The 10,338-nt window shown below is 38.6% G+C and overlaps 1 protein-coding gene across 1 annotated transcript in view; it reads right to left on the bottom strand.

The window, feature by feature from the left end:
* Positions 1-10,338, bottom strand: part of SLC9A4 (solute carrier family 9 member A4) — a 97,625-nt gene that overhangs the window by 44,633 nt on the left and 42,654 nt on the right. Inside the window, exons 3-6 of the mRNA XM_007959489.1 lie at positions 8,532-8,791; positions 6,860-7,077; positions 3,357-3,559; positions 2,632-2,718 (exon numbers count right to left, since the gene is read on the bottom strand). Of these exons, the coding sequence (XP_007957680.1) occupies positions 2,632-2,718; positions 3,357-3,559; positions 6,860-7,077; positions 8,532-8,791 (768 nt within the window). The remainder of the gene's footprint in view (positions 1-2,631; positions 2,719-3,356; positions 3,560-6,859; positions 7,078-8,531; positions 8,792-10,338) is intronic.

Genomic DNA, 10,338 nt, shown 5'->3' with positions numbered 1-10,338 from the left:
TGTTGTTGTTGTTGTTGTGTGCCGTCGAGTCGGCCCCGACTCATAGCGACCCCTCCTTGGGTTTCCGAGGCAGTATCACTACAGAAGTAGGATTGCCCAACCTTCATCTTTTAATATCTATTCAGCTTCTTTGAATGAACTCTGACAGAATCAGTCCAGCTATATCAAAAGAGACAGAGAGAGGACAACAGGAAAGAAGATTGAAAACCCCAAAATTCTGGTGTAAGAAACAGGCTGATAAACTACTGAGCTGATAATGCTACCTTTCATGAGAAAAGAATTATTAGTTAAAGGATGGAACTGAATGCATGGAGATGGAGCAAAGAAACACAGAAGATTATACTCAGGCCTTGAAACCAAATAGAGTTTTCCCAGTTAGATTTTGAATTTGCTTGTGACCCTTTTTTCCTTATTTATTCATTTTTTTCCCATTTTCTCCCTAGTTTGAAAGGAAAGGCCTGTAACTATTACCTGTGCCTGCCTATGGTGCAGTGAATTGCTTGTATGGCCCTTCTAGCCATGGTCTTTGTGACTCCCACTGGATGACTGTATGCGACTGTGTACATGGGAGCTGAGTGTGGCCCACCAAAGGGATTGAATAGCTTACTAATAATGTAAATAAGGTACATGGCACATTTGTGTAAGTAACACCATGTAAATAAGTTGTGTGGAACACTAACTTAGAGATTGGTCAATTTTGTCATCCTGCTAGGCTTAAAATGAACAATCCCAGAGGTAGAAAGAGTGGATCTCACTGCCATCAAGTATGAAGAGCCAGGAGTAGAAAGTATACTTTATGCCCAAGATCCCTGCCCTAAACTTCCTAGACCCAGTAGACAGAGCTGTGACATCAGAGATGGTGAGAAGCAGCCACAGAGAAATGGCAGCAGCAGAGGCAGCAAAACCAAGAGACTGGCATGAAAAAGAGCAATGGGCTTCCTGGGCCCCAGAGCAAGAAAGTTGAGTGCGTTCAGGCATCTGGGAAATTATTCATAGGGTTAAAAGAGCTTTGTAATACTTGCTTGATGAAGGCACAGGCCAGGTCAAGAGGCCAAGGGCCAGAGAGAGACTTGCCTTTGGACCTAGAGGAGGGAACCTGTCCTGATAGAGGAATTGTAAACTGAGTGTTCCTGATCCTGAACTGTAGTCTGTTACTTCTCCCAAAATTTCCATGATTAGGAGTATTGTCTGAGAGTTCTAGACTGTTGCAATGAATTATCAAACCCTCAGAGAAGTAGAACATGCCAAGGGAAGGACAATGGGTATCATTAGAATTAACAAAAAGACAGGAGGGTAGTGACATGTCTGACCTTTACCCCATAGGAATCAGCCTTGGGCTATTGATGTTGATCTTGATCCTCCTGCTCACTTGTGAAATTAGAGGAGGTCATGCCACACCCACACCATCTTTACTCTGCCTCATCATGGTATTTTGGGAGCAGATAATTGGTTTCCTGAGTTTCACAGGTTCATAGATTTACAGGAATTGTGCCTTTGGATGGATTATGCTCAGAGAGTCACCCATGCCTAATTTAGTTAGTTTAAATGATGAGATTTGACACTTTTAGGTTGATAAGATTAGATGAGAATTTGAACTTTGGGTTGATGCTGTAATGGGTTGAGACATTTGATGATGTGAGGGTTGTTGTTGTTGTTGTTATGTGCCATCGAGTCGGATGTGAGGGTAGAATGACTGTATTCTGTACCTGGGACAGATATAAATTTTCAGTAGTCAGATGACTGATTATGGTAGACACCATAATGGCTAACCTCCCAAATATGCCTACATCCTGATTCTGAGAGCCTGTGAATATTTCAAATTATATACCAAGGAAGAATTAAGGGAACAGGTGAAATTAGAGTTGATAATTAGGTGAATTTAAGACAGGGAGACTATCATGGAGTATCCAGGTGAGTCCAATGTAATCATCAAAAGCTATTGTCATGTAGCCCATTTAATAACCACAAAAACAAAACAAAAGCCAAACTCACTGCCATCAAGTCGGATCCAACTCATGACAACCCCTCCTTGGGTTTCTTAGGCAGTGTCAGTATGGAAGTAGATTGCCCAATCTTCCTTCCATGGAGTGGCTCATGGGTTTGAACTGCCAGCCTTCTGGTTAGCAGTTAAATGCCTTAGGCACTATACCACCAGAACTATAAGGGCCCTTAAATGGGGAAGAGGGAAGCAGAAAGGTCAATGTCACAGTGATGTGATGTAAGATTAGACTGGCCATTGCTGGCTTTGAGGATGGAATAGCATGAACCAAGGAATCCAGGCAACCTCTAGAAGTTGGAAAGGCAAGAAAACTGATTCTCCCCTAGAATCTACAGAAAGGAAGGCAGGCCTCCTGACACCTTAATTTTAGCCCAATGAAAGCCATTTTTGACTTCTGACCTTCAAAACTATAAGATAATAAATTTATGTTGTTTTAGGTCACTAAATTTGTGGTGATTTCTTACAGCAGCAGCAGGAAACTAGTAAAGTAATTCTATGTGGAGCTGGGGAAGAAAGAGGCTGTAAGTCTAGTTATAAATACGTATCTCATCAAAGCTACAGATTACTTCCACAGCTGACAAATCAGGAATATTTTTTAAAAATTCATTAATTATGAGAAACAGATAACTTACACGGATATGAAGCTCTTCATTGATAGATTCTTTTTTATTGGTCTTTTTAACATCCAAGTACCTGACAAGAGGACCAATTGTGATTCCCTAGATTGCAAATAAAAAAATAAAGGATTTGTTGTGGTGGAGAGTGTTACTACATACAGCAAATCTATTAGCAAAACTATTAGGATCTGTAATTTGTGTGTGTGTCTGTGTATTTGTACTGGCTTTTTCTGTACAAATAAATATGTCAGGGTTAACTACTTTAGTTTTTAATTAACCCTTTGGTTCTGCAATAAGAATAGGTATTATTGTCTGTATTTTAAAACAAGAATTTGATTTCATTTCTTAAAATAGCTTTGGTTATTTTAGTTAGATGGAGCTAACTTTAGTTAAAACAAAAATTCATGCTGTCTAGTATTAAAGAAAGGACAAAATTAAAAATAAAGGAGAAAATTCTTATTATTTAGAATATCATTTTCAGAAATGCATGGTAGAATAGCTATCATTCACCTGTTACTTAGTAGTATTTTGATTAATATGCTTTATTGATTGAAAGGCAACATATTTTAGAGGTTAAAGGAAGACCACAAACATGATCTAAAAATATCTGAGAATTTTTTTATATTGAGTATAGACCTGAAAATCAGATAAAGTGCTTTTTGTTATTGTTGTATTATAGAAATTGAATATATATTCCTGAAAGAAGCTATTTAGTTTAAATATGAAAGAAATCTACTAACCTGAATAAACACTGTAAAATATATAACTACTAGGGTAGCAGTGACAAACATTTTCTTCCTAGGATAAAGAGACAGGGGAAGCAAAAATGCAAGTGAAAAACTTCCAGCTCCTCGAACACCACTGTAGAAAATTATGCACTGGTCCTTAATGGAGAAGGGGAAAGTCCGAAACTGGTTGCTGACATAGAAGAGAGTGAATACGCCTAGAAAGACGAAAAGAAGCATTAGAACAGAGAGTCATACATGAATCATCCACAGTGCTACTGAATCAAGGCAGTATGTACGTGCTCTTCAAACACTGTGCTCTAGTTCCATCACACACCCATGACTGTTGATCCCAAATAGAATGACTTGCAACCCTTTCAGGAGCCCTGGTAGCATAGTGCCTAAGGCATTTAACTGCTAACCAGAAGGCTGGACATTCAAACGCACCAGCCACTCCTCGAAAGGAAGATTGCAATCTATTTCCATGGAGATACTGCCTAGGTTGTTATGAACCCTTTCGCTTTCTAGTAGTGAGGCAGAGTTTTCCAGTTTGAAGTCTTCTGGGGAAGCTTCTTAGCATTATGTGTATGTGTGAATGTGTGTGTGTGTGTATAAAAAAATCTTGATACTGCTTGATTCAAAAAATGGTATGTATTTTCCAATCTACATTAATAATTTTTGCTTTGTCTTTCAAAACTAGTTAAAACAAGGATATGATTTGGGGCATAAAAATATTCTTATAATCTCATGTTCTCATTATGTAGCCAAAAGAGGACACTTATTTTGAATGTGAGTAGAGCTCTCTCCATGGCCCTGGTCTCTGCAGAGAGAGAAAATCCTTTATGTTAGTTCATTCCTTCTTGACTTCAATGAAAACAAGAAAGGAAGTTGTCAAGTGTTCAAAAGTGAGTTCTTTAAGCTTGAGGAGGTGACTGATGATGCTTGCTAAAAACGTAGAGGTGTTTTCTAGCCATACTGACCTTCCATCCCCAACTCGCAATTGCCTCATGTAACTTCCAACCAAACAAACTCACAGCAAGTCTTCACATTGCCTTTGACAATTGGGACATTGATAGTACAAAAGATGAAAACGTTTAAAATTATTTATTCATTTTGTTTTGTTTTTCTTGGCTCTTCCACATGATAGTTACAAGACTTTGAACAAGGTCCATAATTTTTCCATGCCCTCAGTTTCCCCATCTGCTCAATGGAGACAAGACAAGCATTAACTTCAAAAGGCATGCATTAGGATTAAATAAATACACTTACTGTCTATAAGGGGGAGCTCTGGTAGCATAATGCCTAAGGCACTTGACTGCTAACCAGAAGGCTGATGGTTCAAACCCACCAGCCACTCCTTGGAAGGGAGGTTGGGCAATCTACTTCCGTAGTGATACTGCCTCTGAAACCCAAGGAGGGAGGGGTCGCTATGAGTCAGGTCCAACTTGACGGCATATAACAAGAGCAACAACAACAACATTAGTAAGGAACACAAACCAGGGCCTTACATAATTGTAGTCCCTGGGAGGCACAAGCAGTTAAGCACTCCACTACTAGCCAAAAGGTAGGTTGGTCGAACTCACCCAGAGATGCCTTGGAAAGCAGGCCTGGTGATCTACTTCTGATAGGTCCAGTCAATAAAACTCTATGGAACAGTCTACTCTGCACAAATGGGGTCATTACGAGTTGGAATTGACTCCATGGCAACTAACAACAACAACATCTACTATAAATCTTCATAAATGTGAGCTATTATTAGCTAATGAACAGGGTTGAGAGTCAGAGAACCAGATTCTGACATCTGGCTCTTTCAGTCACTATGATATGAGCCAAGCTGGTCATCCACTCTCGTGACTGTTCCATCAGAGTCAATTTCCTCAGCTATAAAACTAAGGGTCAAAAATGTTGAGATAAGTATAAAAGAAATTCACTGCCATTGAGTAGATTCCAACTCAAAGTGACCACCACTGGGGTTCTGAGGTGGTAAATCTTTATGGAAGTCAATTGCCCCATGTTCCTTCCACAGAACAGCTTGTGGGTTTGAACCGCCAACATTCTGGTTAGCAGTCAAATGCCTTAGGCACTGTACTACCAAAAAAAAAAAAAAAACCAAACTCACTGCCATTGGGTTTCTGAGTTGGTAAATCTTTATGGAAGTAGTTTGCCCAGTCTTCCTTCTGCAGAGTACCTAGTGGGTTTGAATACCAACCTTCTGGTTGGTAGTCAAATGTCTAAGGCATTTGACTACCACCAGAGCTCCTTTAATGTTGAAGTATCCACCCTATTATTCATTGCCTATATGGTTCCTCTTCTTGTTGGTTGGGCTTAACCTATATGCAGTATTGCCTCCCTTCACATTACCTCTACTTCCCTATAAACTCATGGAATGTTAAAACTAAAAGGGACCTGAGAATTCTTTCTTGTCCAAACCTATTATTTTGTGGTTGAAGAAAAAGATTATTAGCAGTTAAATGTCTTGTCCAAGGTCAAATAGTTAACGACTAATAGTGCCCGGACTTGAACTGAGATTATAAACTATATGCTTTTTTTTTTTTTCCCCATTTCTCTCCTGAGGCCCAAACGGCATATATATTTTGAGTTACTTTCATGAATATTTTAATATTTCTTCATTCTTGTTATCCTTTCCTAGATTCTGTTTGATACATTCAAGATAGTTTCTCAACCATTTCTCCTAATTTCTCTTTGAGTAATTGTCTTGATGACTCCAGTAGCACTGAGTCTTCAGCTTCAAATATCAAAGTCATTTTAAAATATAATGACTTCTAGACAAAGGGCAACATACATATTGTAGTTCAGTATTCAATGCTGTTCTTTAGATCTTAAAACAGAAATCAGCAGCCACTACTCAAGACACCTCATTTTTTAAAACTAGGATTATGTTATAGGGGTGACTACAGTTGTATCATAGAGTTGCCTTACAGTTCCCATATGAATACTAAGCACTTTTTAAAATGAAGATTCATTTACTTGTCTTTGGTTTTCTATATATATCATACACACATACATATACACTGAACCCTCAAATAAAACTGCCTATACTATTTAATGAACTATTTTCTAACAATCCTTGCATGACATAAAATACAATTTGTGAAATCTCACTTTTCCTGTAACAAAAGTGTAAATACCCACAGTTCATAATCTATATATGATTTAAGGTGCAAGAGGGTAAAAATTGGCAAAGAAGTGAAGAGAACAAGGATAAATTTACTGAGTTATATTTAAATGTGTTGATGTGAAACTTCTCTCTTCAATTAAATAAGTACTCCTTTGCTCCAGCCAAATCAGTGCAGAATCTTATCAAACACTAATTACTTTGAGCTGATTGATTGAGCAAATAGAAAGCATTCCTGGTCACTACATGATGCCTGTACTCCCCTAACCAGTAAAACCAGTTAGCACCAACTTGCTACTTATTTATTTATTTTTACATTGAAGGGATGCACAAGAAAAAATAAAAAGGCAGGAGACTCTTGAGGGCCCCTGAAGTTTCTTACTAATGGCTCTCCAAATCTGGCAGAAAACCAGGGTGAAACAGACAAAGGCCCAGTTCCATTCATGGTTCTTTCCAACGGTGGACACGCCCATGAAGATGAAGATCAGGGTCTCGCTGACACTGCTCAGCATCTTCATGAAATACTTGATGGTCGTGTACGATGTCTGGGACACATTTTCTTCCACGTATTTTTTCATTGTCACTGCACAGGCCGTGATTCTGTGAAAAAAACAGAGTCTAAGAGAGAATCAAGTTTTTTCCATTGCATTAAAATTCCTCCCTATCAGCAGTGCCACAGGGATGCAAATTCTATTGTATTTCAGAATGTCTCTTCCAATCCCCTTCTCTGGCTGCAGACTTTCCACAGACTGTTTTTTTCTTTTTTTTCCTTCCTTTTCTTCCTCAAGGGGTTTCCATAAGGTAAAGAAGAGGGTGGTGGGAAGGGGTACAGGGTATGAGTTCATCACAATAAAATACCAAAAACCAAACCCACTGCCATTGAGTCGATTCTGACTCACAGTGACCCCATTGGGTTTCCAAGGCTATAAATCTTTGTGGAAGTAGATTACCTCATCTTCCTCCAGCAAAGCAACTGGTAGATTTGAGCTGTGGGCCTTCTGGTTAGCAGCCAAATGTGTTACCCCCTATACTACCAGAGCTCCTTTCAAGTAGCATGTAATTCATGTGGGTAAGTCAGAAGTAGACTGGTTTCTATAGTACCTTCCCTCAGCATGAGCTTTGCCAGTTCCATCTTTTCTTTTCTACTTCACTTTCCCTTAAACTAAATAGATTCATTTCAGTTGCCTAAAAAGAATAATTTACCAAGGTCCTCATTTCCTCCAAGTGAACAGTATTTCTTACAATCATTTTATGAGGAATTTTTAATTCAAAATACTTCTATACTGCAGCCACCTAGCAATTATGGTAAAAAAAGAAGAAGTGTGCTTGTCTTAGCAGTTTTGATCATTTTCTAGCTGGGAAGGTGATGGAGGTCTAGAGTTTACACTACTAGATATAATTAAAATAGAAATTTTTATTAAATCTTTCTTTCTGAGTCACAGGGTCTGAAGATACCATCATAAAAATAAGAATATGGCAAGACATACTAAACCAAGTTGAAAGGCCATATACCAACATCTATGCAAAGATAAACAGTTAAACATATTTTCATTAGGAAAAAAAAATAAAAATTCCTAGTCTTATTCCATCAACCTAGTTTCAGTCCACACTGCAGAGTCATGGTGCGCTATGTGGTTTGAGCAAAAAGGCTAAAGGCCAAGTCCAGGATCCACAGTTCATCATAGCATGCTTCCCTTTAACTTTACAATAATTAATTTTTCAAGGAAGAAAATAACCACTGATATGAGAATTTAACCTGAGCTTTCTCCCTGCTCTTTTTAGCATCAGGTTTTCTGACCATTCTGAATTGACCTTATAATTACCATGCTCTCCTCAGGCAAATAATGAGAAGAGAGCAAATGCAAATGTTGGAGAGAACATTTGTTTGGCAAAGCACCTGAGTCAGACCTTACAAAAGTTTAAAACTACTGAATCCTGCGACACCTTGGAGGATTAGCTTCAGAAGTCCTGCCTTTTCCAGATGCTTTGTCCACACAATATTGTTCTGAATTGTCTCTTACACCTCTGAGAGTTTATCCTTGGTTTGTACTCACGCCAGGATGCCAGAGAGGTAGAGAGTTTCAGCAACCAAGTAGGACAAATAACTGAACATGAAGACGATGAGTGGTTCAATTGCAGATATATTCTGAGTGAAGCGTGTGATAAAAGCAGAAATGAATCCAAAAATGATGCCAAAAAATACTCCCCCAAGTCCCACAATAATGAACCTGGCACATCCAGCCAAAATGTCAACAGGTTCTATGTCTTCAAATTTGTGCATCTTTGTGAAAGCAATTAATATATTGTATAAGACCTAAAGGGAAAAAAAAGAAAGGAAACAAGGAGAATGAACATGAATTAGGAATACTTTCTACAACAATAAATCACACAAAAGATACTAACATTAATAATTAATATTAATTAATCAATATAAATTTCTTTCATTTCTGTGAATAAAAAGTATGATACAAGCAGCTTTCAATCACTGAGCATTTACTGTGTGCCAGCACTGACCCTCAAGTAGGATGCATCATTGCTAATGGGTTTTGTTGATGGGGAAAGGGGACGGGAGGGCAAACATTGGCTTCTCTGCTCACAGGTTCGATCTACATGAACCTTCCTTTGTCACACAGGCTTCTATAACCCAGAAGACCATACAGTTGAATGAACTTGTATTATAAAGTAGTTACAAGCTCTCAAATAACTTCCTTTTGCATTTTACAAGGTCCTAATCTGGCTGTTCAAACCCACCAGCACTCCTCGGAAGGAAGGTTGGGCAATCTACTTCTGTAGTGATACCGCCTCGGAAACCTACTTGCCGATAGTGAGTTTGGTTTTTAGTTTTTAATCTGTGACTGCCCCTCTCCCCCAAAGTAATTTCATTGTGTTTCTTCAGAGAGTTTAGAACATATAATTTGAGCACATGGATTAGTTCTGGCTTTTTAATGTAATAAGCAGCCGGTAGCTAATAAGATTGGTGAGGTAAATGAATGTGGATAGAAGGTTTTAAACAGACTCTCCTCCTTCTCACAGGAGCTTTGGTGGTACAATGGTTAAGACGTTCAACTACTAACCATAGTAGTTGAGATGTGGCCTCGTTTAGTTAAATTTTGGGTTCAAACCCATCAGCTACTCAGTGGCAGAAAGATGAGACACTCTGCTACCAGAAAGATGAGGCAGTTCTACTCTGTCCAATAGGTTCACTGGGAGTCAGAATTAACTTGATGGTATTGGGTTTAGTTTTTGATTTTTCGCCTTGCTTTTTTGAAAGAGAAGTTTCTAGTGTTTGATTTTTTTTATTTTAATTTTTTATGGGAAGACAAGATGCTCAGCAAGATTGAAAAGAATCAACCTAGTGCAAACTGGCCCAAGCACACAGACACAGACACAGACACAGACACACGTACACATGCACCCCTAAAGCATTTTATATTTCTGAAATTATTAAAAGATTTTTTTATTATAGAACAAGACCTGCCAAAATAACAAACCACAGTTGCTTACAAGTATACATGTTGAAGTATAGAACTTTTAGAAAATATAAAAGCACAAAGGAAAAAAAAAAAAAAAAATGTCCCATAATCCCTCTCAGAGATAACTACTGTAAATTTATATATTTGTGCTTTCCAATCCTGCTCTGTCCTCTCTATCTCTCTATCATCTCTCTATCTGTGGCAGTTGGAGTTTCTCAGATCCCCAACTTCAAGGAACGAAACTGACCAGCTGTTCTGTGACTCCCATGGACTGTCAGCTGAGGCCTAGGTGTGGCAGGAGCACTAAGGAAGGCCCAGTCTAAGATGGTGCAGGACGCTTCAGATGGGTGTCCTTAGTCTAAGGTCTCCCCAGCAGGTTTGACAAACT

This window comes from Orycteropus afer, unplaced genomic scaffold (assembly GCF_000298275.1).
Source record: "Orycteropus afer afer isolate SDZICR_OR568_19922 unplaced genomic scaffold, OryAfe1.0 scaffold00017, whole genome shotgun sequence".
NCBI lineage: Eukaryota > Metazoa > Chordata > Mammalia > Tubulidentata > Orycteropodidae > Orycteropus > Orycteropus afer.
The sequence above is the reverse complement of the archived record's forward strand: the minus strand, read 5'-3'. Positions and strand labels throughout refer to the sequence as shown.